This window comes from Nicotiana sylvestris, chromosome 11, assembly GCF_000393655.2.
Source record: "Nicotiana sylvestris chromosome 11, ASM39365v2, whole genome shotgun sequence".
NCBI classification, from domain to species: Eukaryota; Viridiplantae; Streptophyta; class Magnoliopsida; order Solanales; family Solanaceae; genus Nicotiana; species Nicotiana sylvestris.
The window spans coordinates 32,662,466-32,684,595 of NC_091067.1; the positions used below are offsets into that span (position 1 = coordinate 32,662,466).

Below are 22,130 nucleotides of genomic sequence, written 5' to 3' on the forward strand. Positions count from 1 at the left end.
TTGTGCGTGTAACAATGTAATAAGTTTTGTTGAGGCTCTAGCATGACCTTTTGGTCTAGCTTTGCCTGAACAAGTATGTTGCTTTTATTTAATTTAACATTTTTATGGGTGTTAAATCAAGCTTGCCGTGAAAAATTACATATTATCACAAGTCAACCTAATCTAATTATATAAAAATTCTTTGCAATGTTAGTACGCAGAGCATAAAAATTTATAGCTTTATGTAATGGACGATGTAAACCTAGTTTAGGAATTTAAATAGATATGTGGGAGGACAAGTAAACGACACATATAGCACGAAGCCTGTTATTATTTGCGCAAAAAGAAAGCGTTAATTTATCAAGGTTAAGTGACAGATTGAGATATAGATATGCATATTAAGTAATCATGATTAAATGATAAACATTATGTGAAAGGTATGTCAACTACGACGAACTATGTGAGGAAGGCGGCGAGAGAGGTGCTAGGTGTATCGAAGGGTTTTTCTGGCAGGCACCAAGGAGACTGGTGGTGGAATGACATAGTCCAAGGTAAAGTGGAGGTGAAGAAGGTGGCGTACGCGAAGTTGGCAGGGAGCTCAGGCGAGGAGGAGAGGAGAGCGAATAGAGAGAGGTACAAAGTGGCTAGGAAGGAGGCGAAGCTGGCGATCACGGAGGCTAAGAATGCAGCGTTTAGCCGTATATATGAGGAATTAGGGGAGAAAGGAGGGGACATGAAGTTGTTTCGGCTGGCTAAAGCGAGGGAGAGGAAGGCCCGAGACCTGGATCAAGTGATGTGCATCAAAGAAGAGGATGGTAGAGTATTGATGGGAGATCCCCAGATTAAGCGGAGATGGCAGGCGTACTTCTATGGTCTTCTAAATGAGGAGGGGGTCCGGGATATAGCGATAGGGGACTTGGGGAATTCGGAGAATCTCCGAGATTTTAGGTATTGCAGGCGCATTAGGGTTGACGAGGTCGTGGGGGCTTTGCGTAAGATGAGTAGGGGTAGAGCGACCGGGCCAGATGAAATTCCGGTTGAGTTTTGGAAGTATGTGGGTAGAGCAGGATTGGAATGACTGACTGGGTTGTTCAATGTAATTTTTAGGACGAAGAGGATGTCGGAGGAATGGAGGTCAAGTACAGTGTTACCGTTGTACAAGAACAAAGGTGATATCCAGTGTTGTAACAATTATAGGGGTATCAAGTTGCTTAGCCATACCATGAAAGTCTTGGAGAGGGTGGTGGAGGTGAGGGTGAGGAAGACGACATCTATATCCGACAATCAGTTTGGATTCATGCCGGGCCGCTCTACTACGGAAGCTATCCACCTTATTAGGAGGTTGGTGGAATAGTATAGGGATAAGAAGAAGGATCTGCATATGGTGTTTATTGACTTGGAGAAAGCGTATGGCAAGGTTCCTAGGGAGGTGCTCTAGAGATGTCTTGAGGCGAAGCGTGTGCCGGTAGCCTATATAAGAGCGATCAAGGATATGTATGATGGAGCTAAGACTAAGGTTAGGACTGTGGGAGGCGACTCGGAGCATTTCCCGGTTGTTATGGGATTACACCAAGGCTCTGCGCTTAGCCCATTCTTATTTGCCTTGGTGATGGATGCTTTGACACATCATATTCAAGGGGAGATGTCATGGTGTATGCTATTTGCTGATGACATTGTTCTAATTGACGAGACGAGGGCAGGTGTTAACGAGAGATTGGAGGTTTGGAGATAGACTCTCGAGTCTAAGGGTTTCAAATTGAGCAGGTCTAAGATAGAGTACTTGTAGTGCAAGTTTAGCACTGAGTTGAGGGATGTAGGCGTGGACGTGAGGCTTGGGTCACAGGTCATCCCCAAGAGAGATAGCTTCAAGTACCTTGGGTCGGTGATTCAGGGGGACGGAGAGATCGACGAGGACGTCACTCACCGCATAGGGGCGGGCTGGATGAAATGGAGGCTTGCATCTGGAGTCTTGTGTGACAAGAAAGTGCCACCGATACTCAAAGGTAAATTTTATAGAGCGGTGGTTAGACCGACAATGTTGTATGGGGCAGAGTGTTGGCCAATTAAGAACTCCCATATCCAGAGGTTGAAAGTAGCAGAGTGCGGATGTTGAGGTGGATGTGCGGGCACACTAGGATAGACAAGATCAGGAATGAAGATATTCGGAGGAAGGTGGGCGTCACCCCTGTGGATGACAAGATGCGGGAAGCGAGACTCGGATGGTTCGGGCACGTGTAGAGGAGAAGCATCGATGCGCCGGTGAGGAGGCGTGAGCGGTTGGCCGTGGTGGGCACGAGAAGAGGTAGATGGAGATCTAAGAAGTATTGAGGAGAGGTGATCAGGCATGACATGATTCGTCTGCAGATTTCCGAGGACATGACCCTTGATAGGAAGGCCTGGAGGACTAGCATTAGAGTTGTAGGATATGGGTAGTAGAGCTTGCCTTTCTGCATGCCGGGGGCGAGGCGGGGTTGGATTGGGGTTGATCTTAGATGGTTTGCAGTTTATGTTGAACCCACACTATTCTTGTTGTTTATCTTAGATTCCCTAGACTCTGGCTATTGTTATTGCATGTCATTCATCTTTTGATTTTTATGCTTCTGTTACTATAATGATTTTTACTGGAGTTACTAATGAATTCTTTTTTCTTTTCTTGTTTTCCTTGTTTTTCTCTATTTCCGTCATTCTGAGCCGAGGGTCCATCGGAAACAGCCTCTCTGTCCTACCAGGGCAGGGGTAAGGTCTGCGTACACACTACCATCCTCAGACCCCACTATGTGGAATTTTACTAGGTAGTTGTTGTTGTTGTTGTTTTATGTGAAAGGTATATCTTATAGTCTACACTACTATCTACATAAAAATGTTCAGTGGCTCTCCTATTTAAAGAAATGACTTTTACCAAAAGTTAAAAGAATGAGAAATTTGACCTAGTCAGGACTTTTGTTAATTTTAATTTTTTTAGACCATCTAATCGATATTAATTGACCCGACTACCCTAGATTCACATCCCGTAAAATCCATTTAAGGACGATGCTCTTTACCAAAAATTCTCAATTTCATAAGATTTGATAATCACAACATATAAACAAATGATCTGAAATTGTCTTTATAGCAAGCTACACTTACGCCTCAACGTATATTTCTTAGCTTGAGCGGATAGCAATTTTTAAGAATCACTTGACATTAATAGAAACATCGATCAAATTGGCCTAATAATATTATCTGAAACATTCTTATTTAGATACATACGCTTAGATGTACTACTCATAAATAATGTACTTGAAAAATATAGTAGTATTATTTTCTGCAATTTCTAAATATATTAGTAGCACTATTAATCAAAGTTCCGCAATTTTTTTTTGATTGATTATATCGCTTTGTACATACAAATTAATGTAAGTTTATTCCATATCACTTTACATAATTAAACATCCAACTTTGAACAAATAAAAAAAATTAACCATATTAATTAAGCTTCTCTCCATAAGTATGGTCATTAATCTTAGTATTCTAGTAATTTGTTACAAATAAACTTAACCAATATATATCGATCGCTTATAAGTCTGAAGTTAGCTTCACACCCTCTCTTTTATTCTTGTGAATTTATTAGATTTGTTTCTTAATTTTTTTTCTTGAAAAAAAAGGTACTAAGAACTTATCACTTTTCAAATTTTTTGATTTTATTCGCTTGTCAGATCTGTGTTATACCAAGATGACAGCCAACTAGTCATAATCCTAATTAATTTCCCAAGTCCTAAGAAGAATGTTCTACACAATTTGAGTTCAGCTTCATGCACTGATCCAAATTAAACTTATCATAAAACACAATTTAGATGCCTGATAAGATAATCTTCGTCACAGGAAATAAAGTCAAACATATTTTTAAGTGTTTAGCATGAAATAGAAAAGGCAAAATACATAAGTTGCCATATGAGCTATGCAACAAATTTCTGTTACACACTTTCTGAGGGCGAAAATCATCACACTTTTTTTGATCAGGACAAGTAAAAAGTTTATCTGTGTAATGCACGTGTTTGACTTTAGCTCCTTTACAATTATTAAACTCGACCCACCTATTTTTATCTTAACATTTATATTTAATTTAACCCGACCCATCCGTCTCTTTTCTTCACCACGTCCCCTCCCCTCACCATCTCTACCATTCTTTCTTCTTCAATTAGGACCCCTAAATATCATGCTAATATTAAGAGAATATCAAAATAATGGCTGAAAATGGACGCAGAGCTTTCGATTTGGCACTTCGTGATGGGTCTCCTAATATCGGTGGTGCTTGGGCTAGAGAAGCTACTAGTCGGAATTCATTGGTTATTGAATCTATTAAGATTGCTTCTGATTTGGTAGAAATGTACAATAATTCCTCCTCTAAAGCTCTGCAGCCATGTAAGTTAGAGGTCACAAGAAAATACTCATAAAAATTTTTTTGGCGATCATACCCAAACTTTTTACTGGCTGAAGTTGCACGGGAACTCCATTTCCGACCAACAAAAGACGAAATAGAAGAGGGTTTCACTGAAAATCCATGGCGTTGGAAGCACGGGTGGAGATGTGAAAGACCAAGCATAAGAGTCAATATATTGCTAAAGCCTTCCAATTGGTGTAGTTTGCCGGAAGAGGGGCTGGGGACGAAGGTATTATCAGGTAAGCTTTTTGTCTTTTTTTTTTTTTTTTTTTTTTGTATTTTTGTGTAATGGTAAAGATAGAAAAAGGATAAAAAGAAAAAAAAATGTATTTAGACCACTGGATCAATTTATTCAAATCTACGTCATTCAAATAATCCTGTAGAATCTCATGTTTTTCACTCTTCACGCTCTCCTTTTGCGTGCAACTTACTTGGTCAAAAGTAGTGTGTATTAGATACACTTCTAAAAAATTGAGTGTGTAAGATGATTTTCAAAGAAATTGAGTAAATTTCGGAAATAAAAATTTCTCAGAGGCATTGAGTAAATTTCAGAAATTGCATAACTGGAAGTTCTGCTTCTGCGTACACTCTACCCTCTCCAGACCCCACTAGTGGAATTATTACTGGATTGTTGTTGTTGTTTTTTTAGCATAACTGGAAGTATGATAAAAATTTCTCAAAGGCATTGAGTAAATTTTAGAAATTGCATAATTAGAAGTATGATAATTAAGAATGTAATCCCTTACAAAGTATTGAGTAGGTTGATAAACTCTATCTGTTAATGCATCCTTGCGGTGGATGAGTACAAAGCAGCAACATTGCATTTTATTGATATCCATGGACAAGTAAAAGAATGATACATCGATGTGACACCTTTTGATATCCAATTTTGTTCCTCCTTTCTTTCGAACTATTTTCTTAAGCTTCTAATATCACTAATAATGTAAGAGTAGTTATTTTATTATTATTATTATTTTTATCATTATTAAGATTAATGCTATTACTATCGTCTTTATTATTCATACCTTAGTAATATTTATTGTTATTTATTTTATCTCACTAAGCGAAATCATTTTTTGCAATAACCTTTATGTCACGACCCAAACCAATGGGCCGCGATGTGTGCCTGAGTCCTACCTGTCAAACACCCCTAAGCATGCGTCTAAGATATGAACTTGAATAACATCTGTTGAGTTACGGAAATAACATATAAGAAGGAAACCTGCCTTCAAGGCATATGTACGTATCCAGGCAGAATATAGTGGGCGAGCCGACAAGGCTGCTATAGACAACTATACATCCAAAATCGAAAGCCGTCAAGGCCACATACAACCCAACTAGAAATACTGTCTACAGAGCTCTAATTAGAAACATAGTTGTACAAAGACGGGACTGAGCCACGTCGTACCCATATACATATACATATATACAAATGTATCGTACCAAAACCAAAGCAGCTCCGGATCAAGTTGAGCACGTCAACTCTCACTGATCAGAGATCCTAAGGAGGGGGATCGTCAACTTGCCTACCTGCACCTGCGGGCATGAAACGCAGGCCCCGTGAAGGGCGTCATTACGAAAAATTTACTGAGTATGTAAGACATGAATATAAGTACGTAAAAGACATAGATGAAACACAGAATACAGAAATACCTTCAAATCTGAATAACTCTGTAAATTTTGAAACGTTTATAATATCATGCACATGCGTATAAATGTCGTGCTATGCATAGGTATGGGTGTACAAAATATCATTAAGCCACTGAAGGCATCCCATCATATCATCTCGGCCATTGTGGGCAACATCATCAACATATACCAGCTGATCAGGTGGTGGTGCGTATATAATGTCATAACCTCTTCCCATATCCCATATACATATACATACATACATATATACGCGTATATAACGGCGTTTGGCTCATATTTCAGCTACTGTAGGCAATATCATCATCATATACGAGATGATCAGGTGGTGGTGCCTATATAACGCTGTAATCTTTTCCCATATCCCATATACATATATTTATATATATACGCGTATATAATGCCATCTGGTCATGGGGTCAATGCACATGTATAAATGAGTGAAATGCATGACAAAATACATAATAATCTCTATATTCCTTTTGGATAAACTTTATTGTGTATTATTCTGAGACCCATGAACAGATGATAATAATAATTCTCATGGGGAGTCAAGAATATAGACACCCCTACTTTTTCTATGAATAGAGTAATTTATAGAAACTGTGTATTTGCTCGTTTCTTCAGTATAATATGGACCATGCCAAAAGGAAAAAGGAAGGGCCTTAACATACCTGTTTCTGCGGAATTCTTGAATGGATTTACACTTGGATTTGAAATTGGAACGAAATTCTTGACAGAATAAGATGTAATTGGAACGAAATTCTTGACTCCGTTCCAACATTTTTGTTGGATTTATGTGGAATCTTGGATGAAATTGCTTTTGGTGAAGGTTTAATATGCTTCTTTGAAATGAAGTACAAATGCAGATTGTGTCTTACTTATTGAATTGCTTCTAAGTTTCTAAAATTGATTCCAAAGTCTTATTTGCTAAGACTTATTATATAATTCATATCTTAGTCATTTTCCTAATTTAGCCATTTGGCAACAATGACTTACTTAGTCATCTTCCAATGTTGTGGCTTCTTGCCACATGGGGTGGGGGTAGAATTTTAATAATTTTTATCCACTTAGTAGTTAACCGGGTAATACCCGATAATTAACCAATTACCCGCATAATTTAAAAATTACTACAAATTACTTAAAATTCTATTTATTTTTAAAATACTCCATATATACTTTATATATTATACTACTGTGGTCACATAATACCTTGCATGGTACTAGTTCATAATTATCGGGTATTATCGCTCGGCCCGTATTTTATTCCAAATTGTCCACTTTCAACGAAACTCGTTTTCTTTAATCTGTGTACCCCTTTATCCTTCATAACACTTATTTATCGCTTGTTACAAAAAACGTAAATACGTTAACGTTAAAATGATCTCATCACTGAGTCCACGTCGGTTAACCGAAGACGAAACTTTTGACGTACGAAAACGCGAGATGTAACATCCTTCCCCCCTTAGAAACATTCGTCCTCATATGTTCAACTCCCCATGATCTATATAACTTCGGCAAGATCGTCTCTGTAACAACACCACTATCAACTCTCCCCGTAGAAGCTTAATAACCCAACACAAGAATTTATACACGTACCTTATAATTATGACGTCTAAGTCGGATCCTTTTATTGAAGAGGAAATAAGTAGGATTATCTAGACTTCATGTCTTCCTCGGCCTCCTAAGTCACATCTTCCACATTATTGCTTCTTCAAAGTACGTTTACCGAACCTACGTCTTTAGTTTTCGATCTCCGAATCTGTCCATCTAATATATCAATGGGAGTTTCTTCATATGATGGCTGCTCTGTGACCTGAATGTCGTCAACTAACACAATTCTAGAAAGATCTCCAATACATTTATGGAGTATAGACACATGAAAGACTGAATATACAGACTCCAAGCCCGAAGACAAATCTAACTTATATGCTACCTGGCTTACTTTGCGTATGATCCTCTATGGTCCCATGTACCAAGGGCAAAGTTTGCCTTTCTTGCCAAACCTCATCACAGTCTTCATAGGTGACACCTTTAAGAATACCCAGTCATCAATCCCGAACTCTAAATCTCATCGCCGCACATCAGAATATGACTTCTGACAACTCTGAGCTGTCAATAGTCGATCCCAGATAAGCTTTTCTTTTTTTTCTATGGCCTACTGAACCAGGTCTGGCCCATGTAATTCAGATTCTACAACATCGAACCACCATATAGGCGACCTACACTTCTGTCTATAAAAAGCTTCATATGGAGCCATATGAATACTTGAATAATAGCTCAACAAGAGGTAGATGATCATCCCAGCTACCTTTGAAGTCCATTATACAAGCTCGTAACATATCCTCCAAAGTCTGAATAGTACGCTCAGCCTATCCGTCTGTCTGGGGATGAAATATTGTACTATGACTTACTTGAGTCCCCAATCTTTTTTCGAAGGACCTCCAGAAGTTCGCTATAAATTGAGCTCCTCTATATGAGATAATAGATACAAGGACACCATGCAATCATGCTATCTTCTTGATATAAAGCCTGGTATAATCCTCTGTGGAATAGGTAGTCCTAATGAGCTGAAAATGGACTGACTTTGTAAGCCTATCAACAATCACTCATATAGAATCCAAATTTCACTGGGTACGAGGTAAACCTACGATGAAGTCCATATTGATTATTTCCCATTCCCAAGTCAGAATCTCTATAACCTGCAATAATCCATCAGACTTTTAAAGTTCAATCTTAACCTGCTAACAGTTAGGGCACTGAGCAACAAACTCCGTTATATCCTTTTTCATTCCATCCTACCAATATACCTCTTTGATATTCATGATACATCTTTGTTGCTCCTGGATGGATAGAATAGCGAGAATAGTAAGTTGCTGCCATAACCTACCGATGCATCCTTGCAACATTAGGCACACATAATCGTCCTCGATATCTGAGGACCCCATCTTTTGTAATTTCAAATGACGTCTTCTCCTTCTGAAGGGTGGTATTCCTATAATGAACTAGCACATGATCCTCGTACTGGCGTTCCTTTACTTCAGTTACTAAGGAGGATATTGTCATATCCTGAAGAGTAATTCTAACGTCACCTAAGTCTAGTAACCGAACTCCAAGACTAGCTAGTTGATGAACCTCATGGGCTATTCCCCTCTTTTCTGGCTGTAAATATGACAGGCTACCCATAGATCTACGGCTGAGGGCCTCGGCTACTATGTTCGCCTTCCCTAGATGGTATAAAATGTCAACATCATAGTCTTTAAGTAGCTCCAACCATCTCCTTTGACATAGATTTAATTCCTTTTGCTTGAAGATATACTGGAGGCTCTTATGATCCATATAGATATCAACATGAATGCCATACAAGTGGTGCCTCCACATATTTAGTGCATGAATCACCGCGGCTAACTCTCAATCATGGGTCGGGTAGTTCTTCTCGTGCTTTCTTAGTTGTCTAGAAGCACAAGCCACAACCTTACCATGCTGCATCAGCACACAACCCAATCCAATGCCTGAAGCATCACAATAGATCGCATAACCATCGGTCCCTTCTGGGAGCATTAGAACCGGTGCTGAAGTTAATCTGTCCTTTAAGGTCTGGAAACTCCGTTTGCAAGCGTCGATCCATTGAAACCTAGTTCCCTTCGGAGTTAACTTACATGGTTATCCTTATCTTGTACAATTCAGGAAATTCCCCTCTTTGGAGGCCCAAACTTCATTCTTTATCCATCACAATTATGTCCTTATCCCACTATTAGGGTAGTATTTCATCTATTCTAAACGCTACTAGTCTTAGACTCATTTATGTTCTTTCAGGCTATGCTGAGCCTTCTGTAACTTAGAGAAATCATCATATTTTTTATGAACTTATTCCCAAGGACTTATCTATTCTTGTTACTTTTTTCACTTATTTTTTCTTATCCTTCCTCCTGCCTTCCTAAAACCTTGTCGCTCTACCATACTTTAGCTTTGCGACCTAGACATATCTATTTATACTTATTCGCAACCTTTCTTCAACTTACTTGCATCATAGATTTCCTCTTGTTATTCCGGAACATTAAGCGAGACACCACATACCATGCTTAAAATAGAAGAAAATTCCATTATAAGTTTCCTGTAATAACCTACGAAATGGAGAAGCTATGAGCCTTCGTCGGTGTTGTGGGTCTAGTCCAAGTCTTCACTACCTCACTCTTTTGTGTATCCACCCGGATGCCTTCTCCCGAAATAATATGTCCAAGGAGAATTACGGAGTTCAAATAGAATTCATATTTAGAGAATTTTGCATACAACGTCTCTTTTTGTAGAACTCTGAGCACAGTATACAAATGATCTGCATGCTCAGCCTCTGAACGAAAATATACCAATATATATTGCAAATAAATACGATTATGAACAGATCTTAAAAAGGTCCTGAACACACAGTTTATCGAATCCATGAATACTGCTGAGGTATTGGTTAAACAGAATGATATGACATGAAACTCAAAGTGCCCGTATCTGGTCTTGAATTGATGTCTTTGGAATATCTTCCTCCTTAACCCTTACCTCATAGTACCCAGTCCCCAAGTCTATCTTTGAAAAAAAACACTTGGCATCTTGTAACTGATCAAATAAATCCTCAATCCTCGGGAGCGGGTACTTATTCTTGATCGCCAACTTATTCAACTGCCTATAATTAATACATATTCGTAAGGGACCATCCTCCTTTCTCACAAACAACATAGGTGCTCCCCATGGTGACGTATTAGTTCTGATAAAACCTTTTTCAAACAAGTCCCTTAGTTGTTCCTTTAACTCTTTCAGCTCTACGGGGGCCATTCTATAGGAGGAATAGATATTGGATGAGTATCTGGTAGTAGGTCAATGGCAAACACAATTTTTCGCTCTGGCAGAAGACCCGAAAATTCATCGGGAAACTCATTAACCACTGGGATGGACTGAATGGTTGGTGACTCTACTTCCATATCCTGAACCTGAACTAAGTGATAAATACAACCCTTACTGATTATCTTCCTTGCCTTGAGATAAGAAATAAATCTGTGTTTCGGCGATGCCGTATTACCTTCCCACTCCAAAACAGGCTCCTCTAGAAATTGAAATCAGACAATCTTTAATCTACACTTGATGTTAGCATAACAAAAGGCCAACCAGTCCATACCCATTATAATATCAAGTTCTACCCAACCGAACATCACGTACCTTATCCTTGTTTATTATCAAATCCATCACGGGCCATTTTGGGCTAGATCTATATATATAGGTAAAAATATTAAAATTTAACTCACATAACTAATTTAAAAAAATATTTATATAAATAAGGGTCGACTAGGCCGTAGACATATTATACCCAAAACTATATACAGGATACTGTCTGCAAAACCTCTAAGTAGGCATAACCATAATATATACAAGTCGGGACGTGGCTCCCTACATTCTCATAAAACATCCAAACACATTTAGAACTCTGACTTGGTAATATTCCAAGAAGAGGTGGAACTCACGAACCAAAAATTGACACTTCGAGGAAGTCTATAGTAGAGGGTCCTTGCCTAGTCCTATATAAGAACCTCGATCAGACACACTTCGAAGTAGAATGTTCATGTCCTTATCCGTTACCTTACTCCTCTTGTCCCGACTACTATCTTCTTCCTCTGCGTATCCCATAACATATACCGACGAACCTTGATTGACGGACTCCCAAGACTATGGACTATCCGGAATCTCAGAAGAACTGGTGTCGGCAAATACCTTGACATAGTTTTGAGCCTGAGGGAATCTCAGCTGTGCCAATCCATGCACTACTCCCCTCATACCCTGATCAACATGCTATGAAACTAAGGGCCTTGGTAAAGCCGGAACTCCTCTCACCCCATCTACTGCCGGAGTGGTCAAAATAGCTCGAACGTATGACTTATATGGATCCTCGGATGGATCCTCCTCAATAGAACCCATGATCACCGATAGGTCTGAATTCATAGTGTAACATATCTCTCTTTCTAATACGTACATAGCCTTCCAAACCCGTGCTAGCGGCTGTAGTCTTCTGAGACATCGTTGAAAACGTAACACATCATTAGGAACATGAATGCTTATATTGCACGATCTAAGATAAGAAGAGAGGATAATATCCTATATGTCCTGTAGCCTCATGTCTATAAGTGTGGTGCACAACACACCCATAAACAAGACTGCTCTGATGCCACTTTTTGTCACGACCCAAACTGATGGGCCTCGATGGGTGCCTGAGTCCTACCTGTCAAACACCCCTAAGCATGCGTCTAAGATATGAACCTGAATAACATCTGCTGAGTTACAAAAATAACATATAGGAAGGAAACCTTTGTTCAAGGCCTATGTACGTATACAAGCAAAACACAGTGGGCGAGCCGGCAAGGCTGCTATAGATAATTATAAATCCAAATCGAAAGTCGTCAAGGACAAATACAACCCAACTAGTTATACTGTCTACAAACCTCTAATTAGAAACATATATATACAAAGACGGGACTGAGCCACGTCATACCCGTATACATATACATATATACAAACATATCGTACCAAAACCAAAGTAGCTCTGGATCAAGTGGAGCATGCCAACTCTCGCTGATCAGGGATCCTAAGGAGGGGGATCGTCAGCTTGCCTACCTGCACCTACGGGCATGAAATGCAAGACCCATGAAATAGGGCTTCTGTACAAAAAATGTACTGAGTATGTAAGGCATGAAAATAAGTACGTAAAAGACATAGATGAAATACGGAATATAGAAATACCTTCAAATCTGAATAACTCTGTAAAGTTTGAAACGTTTATAATGTCATGCACATGCGTATAAATGTCGTGCCATACATAGGTATGTGTGTACATAATATCATCAAGCCACTGAGGGCATCCCATCATATAATCTTGGCCACTGTGGGCAACATCATCAACATATACCAGATGATCAGGTGGTGCGTATATAACGCCATAACCTCTTCCCATATCCTATATACATATACATACATATATACGCATATATAATGCCGTTTGAATCATATTTCAGCCATTGTGGGCAACAACATCATCGTATACCAGCTGATTAGGTGGTGGAGCTTATGTAATGTCGTAACCTTTTCCCATATCCCATACATATATTTACATATATACGCGTATATAACACCATCTGGTCATGAGTCAATGCACATATATAAATGAATGAAATGCATGAAAAATTCATAATAATCTCGATATTCCTTCCGGATAAACTTTTCCAACTGCGTATTATTCTGAGACCCATGAACAAAAGATAATAATAATTCTCATGGGGAATCAAGAATATAGACACCTCTACTATTTTTATGAATAGAGTAATTTATAGAAACTGTATATTTGCTCGTTTTTTTAGTATAATATGGACCATGCCAAAAGAAAGAAGGGATGTCCTTAACATACCTGTTTCTGCGAAATTCTTGAACGAAATTTATACTTGAATTTTAAATTGGAATGAAATTCTTGACTCTGTTCCAACGCTTTTGTTGGATTGGTGTGGAATCTTGGATGAAATTGCTTTTGGTAAGCTTTAATGTGCTTCTGTTTCAACATATTTGAGATGAAGTCCAAATGGAGATTGTGTCTTTTTTATTGAATTGCTTCAAAGTTTTTAAAATTGATTCCAAAGTTTTATTTGCTAAGACTTATTATGTAATTTATATCTTAATCGTTTTCCTAATTTAGCCATTTGGCAATAATGACTTACTTAGTCATCTTCCAATGTTGTGGCTTCTTGCCTCGTGAGGTAAGGGTGAGATTGTAATAATTTTTATCCACTTATAAGTTAACCGGATAATATCCCGTTACACGATAATTAATCAATTACCGCATAATTTAAAAATTATCACAAATTACTTAAAAAATTCTATTTATTTTTAAAATACTTCATATATACTTTATATATTATACTACCGTGGTCACATGGTACCTTGCATGGTACTAATTTATAATTATCGGGTATTATCGCTCGACCCGTATTTTATTCCAAATTGTCCACTTTCAATAAAACTCGTTTTCTTTAATCCATGTACCCATTTATCCTTCATAACACTTATTTAGCACTTGTTAAAAATAACGTAAATACGTTAACGTCAAAAGGTTCTCATCCCCGAGTCCACGTCGATTAACCGAAGACGAAACTTTTAACGTACAAAAACGCGAGATGTAATACTTTAAATATTATGAAATTATATTTAATAAATCTTTCTGCATATTACGATTGATATTTTATTTAAACATTAGTAATTATGATTAGGTATAATAATTAAGTTAGTTACTTGTTTTCTTTTTTTGACAAATTTTCACAAACCACTATTGTTTAGTGGTTATTAGCTAGCTGTAGCTATCATTTACTATATTACTTTCTATAACTATGTTTTCAGTTTTCCTAGAGTGTATTCGATGTATTTAGGCTACTGTATTCATGAATATTGTAGCAAAACTCGACATGAATTAGGGGAGTACAACTAGGCAATTATTGTATTCGACTGTATTCAGGATATGTATTTGTGAATACAGTAACGTAAATAGCATAAATTGTTGGTCTATTCAGTTGTTTTTAAACGGGAAGTGAATCAATTAACACAAATAGACTCCTAATTTAACTCAACAAACTCAATTATAAATCTGAATACGTAAATACATCTGAATGCATAAATTATATTAATTAAAAAAATATATGAATACATTCATGGAATATAGCGAGACAGTGAATACATTGAAATACATGAGATACAACGAGATACATTGAAAAAAAAGACAATGAATACAATGAAATACATAGAATACAACGAGATACATTGAAATACAATGAAAAAAAAGGTAACAGACTCTTCATGTTGCTCAACCCTTAAACTTCGTCGTCTTTGTTCAAGAATATTCCACAGGAGGTAAAAATTTCCAAAATTATATACAAAAAATCCAAAAGCATCGAACCTCCGATTTCAAGAATTATTTCTTGGATTCTGACTTTTCTGTAATTCAACACAATCATTCATTCTATCGCTTTTTCTCTCCCTTTTTCTGTCTCCATAATTCAGAGGTGTGCATTTCTTTTCTCCATCCTTGATTACTTCTTTAATCTTGTGACCTCAATTTGGTATTGTCTTGTTACGACCCAGATTTTTTACCCTCGAGAGTCGTGATGGCGCCTACTAGTGAAAGCTACCAGAAATAATAAAGCGGAAGAACGAAATATAACGATTTAAATTAATACCGATACAAATCAATAAACAAAAGCAACCAGAACTGGTGTCACAATCTCATAGACTATCTAAGAATACTACAAATAGGGTCCGAACAAAATAGATACATGTCTGTCTCTGAAATAGTAAAAAACAGAAGAAAAACTAGATAGGAAGAGGACGCCAAGGCCTGCGGATGCCTGTAGGACTACATCAGATCGTCTGATGGACTGAAGGCAACAACCTCACTATGGTCCAAAAGATGCAACACCGGGATCTACACACAGTGCAGAGTGTAGTATTATCACAACCGACCCCATGTGCTGGTAAGTGCCTAGCCTAACCTCGGCGAAGTAGTGACGAGGCTAGGAAAATACTACCAAATAAACTTGTGTAGTTAAATCATATACATCGGGAAAACAAAGGCAGAAATTTACAGTTAATGATGGGAGGGGGAAAACATGCTGCGGGGAATATCAGGTAACAACAGAAAACCAATATTATCATCAAAAATAAAAAACTCAATAACATGTGCAATACATCACCCTTCGTGCTTTTACTCTCATCCTCACCGTAAAAATTAATAGAATCAGCACGACATCACCCTTCATGCTTTTACCTCACATAATCATGGCACATAATTATCCTTCGTGAGTTATCACTCATATCATGGCACGACATTGTACATCGTGCGGTTCGGCATCAACCTTTGTGCTTTTACCTCACAATATTGGCACCGCATCACCCTTCGTGCATTAACACTCTCAAAATCATGCACGACATCACCTTTCGTGCTTTACACTCTTCCTCACCCAAGCAATAATCACAAAGCAATTTGGGCAAGGAAATCAATAATATCACAATAAAATTCCGGCACGGGAACAATAGCATAACAACAATATCCCGGTAAGGGAAACAATATCATGAGTAATAACATCTCGGCAAGGGAAAACAATATCATAAACCTCTTCTCTTTTCTACAATTATTTCACAACTCAATTCTCAACTTGAGCCAACTTTCTACAATGTTCAATTACCAATAATACTTCCACAATAGAAATCACCATATAAAGCATGAACAATACAAAACGGAGTCACATTTATCATAGAATAAGACTCGCGGGAATACTTGACACCGACGTATAGATACTCGTCACCATGCCTATACATCGTACTCAACAATTAACACATAGCAAATAATACACAACTCCTAATCTCTCAAGCTAAGGTTAGACCAAACACTTACCTCAATGCCACGAACACAATTCAAGCCTCAACTACCGCTTTACCTCTTGTTTCCACCACCAATTCGCTTGTATCTAGCCACAATTTACTTAACGATATCAAACAAATGCTAAATGAATAAAATCTAATGCATGAAAATAGGTTTTCTAAAGATTTCCCCAAAAATTCAAAAATCGACTCCGGGCTCACATGGTCAAAATCCGATGTTCGAACCAAAACCCGATTACCCATTCACCCACGAACTCAAAAAATTGGGGGAAATTTGTGAAATCTTTCAAAAATATAAAATGATGATTTGAATGACCAAATGGTATCGAAATTAGATAATTTTTGTATGGGTGAACTCGTAGCGGAATGAGTGTTTGATTTTTATAATTTTTGTCGGGTTCCAAGGTGTGGGCCTAGGGAGTTGACTTTTGTTGATTCTTTGCAAATTGTATAAGAATCATAGTTTTGTTAATTGAAATTCTTTTCTCTTGCATTGTTTGATGTATTCAAGTCGTTTTTTGCTAGATTGAGCCGAGCATTGATGAATTGGTAAAGGAAAAGCTAAATTGAGTATTGAATTAGCCGGATTGAGGTAAGTATCTTGCCTAACCTTGTGTGGGGACTTTCCCTTAGGATTTGAATCTTCTATGCTAATTGTAGTCCGTGCACATGAGATTACGAGTGTGTGCTTTGATTTATTTATGGGAAATTTACCTCTAGGGTTCTTAGGTCCTTATGTCCATTATGTGGAAATTATCGAAATATTATTGGATTTAATAATTGCTTGAATTACCTCTATATGCTTCATATGATGCTGTTAACTTTCCTCTAATTGCTACGTGTTACAGTGACCCTTATTTGCCTTAATTGAAGTGATTTACTCCTTTATTGTTTTGGATACTTCTTGATTGTGAGTTCTTTTATGACTTCGTGCAAATATGTTACATGTCCAATTATTGTGGTTACCGGTGTAGTATCACATGCTTATTATGTCCTGTTGTTTTGTTGAGGTTATCATGCTTCTTGGTTTTTTTTCCGTGACCCTTATGATGTACTTGTTGATTCCCTTGCCGGGATGTTATTGTTTACGATATTATCTCCCTTGCCGGGATGTTGTTGTTATACTCTTGTTCCCTTGCTGGGATTCTTTTATGCTTGATGTTGAATTGTATTTGGGGATGGGTTGCACGCTACAATGGTATTATATGAAATGGGATCGGGTTGCACGCCGCAACGGTATTATGTGAAATGGTATCGGGTTGCATGCCGCAACAAGAAAGAATAAAAGTGAATATTGATTCTTATGGTGAGAACGAGAGTAAAAGCACGAAGGGTGATGCCGTGCACTTTCTGTTGCTGTGTTTATTTGTTGTTATCAATTCTAGTGCTTTAACTATTTATATCCCTTTATTGCTGTGATCCTTTATGTTGGATCCTACAATGTTTTCAATACCTTGCCGTATTTATATATATATATATATATATATACATTCAAATACTTCAAACTTCAATAATTGTTACATCTTTAATTCAAATAGTTTCTCAATTATATCCCCTTAAACCGCCTGAGATTGTATTTTACTCAAAAAAGGAATTTCTACTAACCTTTAAATTATTAACTCCCATGTTAAAGGTAGTAATCCATTCGATGATGTATTTTAATTGAAAGGGGTACCTTCTTTACTCAAATTATTTCAAAAGAAACAACTTCATCTTTTCTCGCTGGCTTTCCTAATTAGTTTAGAAATTCTAATTTACTTATATTAGGCAAATGATACTTCTTGAACATCTTCAGTGCATTTGTACGGACATTATGCATTGTATAGCATGTGGATTTTGTTGTTAATAGTGAGATGGAAATTATGGGGGCACAAGATGCCATGTGTGCTGAAGGTTCGGAAGTTGGAATTATGATACGAGAAACTGAGGATTGAGATGGTCGGGATTGTGTATTAGACATGATGTGATTGATTGAGTTGGTATTGCCTTCCTAATTTGAATACATTCTTACTTGTCTCTGCTCCTGTTATGTCAGTGTTGATTTACTTGGTTATCTAATTTACTTGGTTATCTGACTTACTTGGTTATCTGATTTACCTGATTATCTGATTTATTTGGTTATCGTTCATTATTACCCGTATTCTCCCTTTATTGTTTCTACTGTTTGTATTTTTATTTTTCTCCACTGTTGATATTATCTCGTTATCTTTATATTGATATTTCACTATCATATCTTGTTCATTTCATTTAACCAGTAGGTGTCTTGACTGTTCGTCGTCACTACCCTACCGAGGTTAGTCTTGATACTTACTGGGCACCGCCGTGGTGTGCTCATACTACACTTCTATACATTTTTGTATACAAATCCAGGTATTGATCGATAGTAGCTTTGCGGATGGTCGCGGTGGAGACTCACGGTAAACTGTTGCTACGTTCGTAGGCCTCGGAGTCACCTTCATTTGTATTTATGTTGCATTGATTCCTTCTCGTTCTAGAATAGTGTTGTATTTATTTTATATAACTACTCTTAGAAAGACTTATGACTTGTACCACCGGTTATAGAAAATTGTGATTTATTAAAAGTTATTTAATTTGAAGTCAGTAAATGCTAATGTTATCTTATTTAATGTTAAGCTTACCTAGTTTAGAGACTAGGTGCAATCACAACTCCTTTGAAGAGATTTTGGGTCGTGATAAGTTGGTATCAGATCTATAGGTTCATAGGTGCTACGAGTCATAAACTGGTTTAGTAGAGTCATGCAGATCGGTACGGAGACGTCTGTACTTATCTTCGAGAGGCTACAGAACTATTAGGAAATTTCACTTATTTCATTCCTTATCGTGCAATATTGATTCATCTCGAACTATATAACTTATGTTCCTTTACATCCACTTGTGTGTAATATAACTCTCTCGGTGTCTGCTATGCGCCAGTGGTTCGTGATGCTATAGACAGGCTATGAAGGAGTCAGGGATGCTCAGGCATTGCCTCGACGTGTTGTCCAAACTAAAGATACAAAGGCATTTTTAGTTGTTCGTATAGAGGCATAGCAGTTTTTGGTATCTGATTAATGAGTGCGAGCTTGGGAATGTTTAATTGGTTGACTAGTCGTCACAATTGTGGCAAGGCCATGAAGTAGGTGTTGATTAGGAATAGTTGGTGGTATTGGAGTACCTTGTGATTTGTGTTGTACGAACTTTGAAGGTTTGTTTTGCAGACCACCAAACGTTGTTTTCTATGGCTTTACGCCAAGTGGAGGAGTTTAATAGCGGCATTCAGATTGCAGAGTTAGATTTATATCAGTTTTGGCCGGAGGTATGTGTATATGTGGTATTAGTGGGTTCCCAGATTTTGTGTATGACCAAGGTCTGAGATCTTGCACGGGATGATGTTGGGGCTTATAGTCTTTTCATGTCATTAATGGATCTATATATCAGCATCAAAGGGAGTCGGAGGAACAACTTCAGATTCACAGAAAGTCTATTCAGCGTAGGTGCCGTGGTTGCGGTAGGACGAGGTGCTTCAGAGGAAATGCAGTGTTTTATAAGCTTCTGGGCTACGTGGTTCATGTTAGGATCACCTGTATTTGGGACTTTGATTGGGATTATTGCATATCGACTATCCGAAGAAATGGGTCAACTCTGTGGTGTTGGGTCAGCATAGCGATGAAGTAATTGATCTTTTGAATAGGAATTCTCTACTGGCATTTATGGCAGCACTCTTAGATTAGACGGTTTGTGTGACTCGGTTGAGTTAGGGAGGTGCAGTCCTGATGGTTTAGTTGCGAGCGAGCAGATCTCAGGGAGTTCTCGGTGGTTTGGCAACGGCTTAAGTTGGTTGTCTACTATAAGCATAAGGAATATGTGGTACATTATGGCTTTCTCCTGGATCAGTATTTGGAACTTATAGAGTGTGACATTGTTGGCTATCATATGTGAAGAGTGTGCATTTTGGAAAGGACCTGGAGGTTTGGTTCGTGGGTGCGTGGCTGGTAGCATGGTGATTACTAGGTTTTGAGGCTTTCGAGGTTCATGATTTGTTATGCGGCCAGAAACTCTATATGAGTGCTTTAGCAAAATGATAGGGTTTAAGTTTTATATCATCCATTTGATTTGTGTAGTGGAGTTTGAGTATGGATGTTTTGGTATTCCTGAGGTTTTGGGCTTGATGCCCTCATATGTGGACCATTTCCTATTAGCGGATTGTGAAGAAACGTTGAGGATGAGGTAATTAATAGCATTCATGATTGATAGGTTGTTGTGGATTTTTGGAAAGGATATTTACCTATTTGGAAATAATCAGGATTTGGGTTGGAGGATATTTGAAAGCTCAATGAGAATTTGTATCTTGTATCAGATCAAGTTTGAGCGTTCCTATGAAATTGTCTTTATGGTTATGTTACCCGGTAGAATGGATATTATTTGTGCCCCTAGCCTATGTTATTTTCTACTCTTTTATGATGTGTTAGGTGGTGAGGTTGTATGATTATTCCCTATGCATGTTGTAATTCTGTTCAGGCCTTATGGCAATTCGGGCAAGATAACCCTCATGATGTTAATTTGTTTACTACACCTTAGTTGTGCTTGTTTCTTTCATGTTCTAGCACTTTCATTTATTTTCCCACAGTTTTATTTGTGCACTCTGTTGTACTTGATATCAGTATTCATATGATTAGTGGACGCAAGCATTTTTGCTTGATGAATATTTAGGAGCGGGCTGCGCGCCGCAGCAGATGTTATATGGGGTAACCTTTCATTGTGTTTATTTGGTGTTGTGTTTTCCCTCTATGGGATGATTTGATGAAATACTATACTTTTGTTGCCACACATATTTTACTTGTTAGATAATTCTTATACTTGGTTTTCCCTTATTTGTGCTGCATAATTTAGTTATTGCTAGTTTGGTGTACGAACTGTGTAGTGTGAGAATTCGTGTGGTTTCGTGGTGAGTTGTTAGTTGGGCTTCTTGTACTGGCTAAGATGAGGTTCTTAGACCTGAGTTTGTACTATGGTATTAGGGGTGAGGAGTTCTTGGTTGTATGTGGTTATTTCTGCTAAGAGTTGGGTAATGGCCATTGGCGGGCAAGAGGGTTTCTTGACTTGTTGACTTCATGAGCAACTATGAATATCCGCATGTTTCTTTATCATGGGTAGTGTTGTGGAGGTCCGGAACAAGGTTATATTCAATGTGAGGTGTATTGACGACATCCAGGATGTTATTTGAACAACTATAGTGGTCAGAGGTTATTGCTTCGGCCATTTGAGTTGTGTGGAACAACATGTGATTGTATTCTGGATTGGAATTTTGGCTCGATTCAGCTTGTTTAGGTTCATGCAGTGTGATGATGTGGGATTCGGGTCCTATGATGAATTTCGGACGTTGAGGTTTGGGTTTTGTCCTAAGGTTATGGACTAAGGATGAGGTTAGACCATCAGTTAAGTAGCATTGTCAGTCCTACATAGGTTTGGTGATGGGGAATCTCCCTGGGTGTATGTATGAGGAGCTTATTCAGAGGTTCGATGCTTTGGAACGAATCTGGGCACGTTCGAGGACGAACGTATGTTTAAGTAGAGGAGGATGTAATGACCTGACTGGTCGTTTTGAGTAATTTTGTCCGGTTCGGAAGTTTGAGGT

The 22,130-nt window shown here is 37.9% G+C and overlaps 1 protein-coding gene across 1 annotated transcript; it reads left to right on the forward strand.

The window, feature by feature from the left end:
• The first annotated feature begins 418 nt into the window (after positions 1-418).
• LOC138880904 (uncharacterized) lies at positions 419-1,333 on the forward strand. Its single transcript, XM_070161087.1, has 2 exons — positions 419-927; positions 1,087-1,333. Exons 1-2 carry the CDS (start codon positions 419-421, stop codon positions 1,331-1,333), a joined length of 756 nt encoding a protein of 251 aa, XP_070017188.1.
• Positions 1,334-22,130: the final 20,797 nt, after the last annotated feature.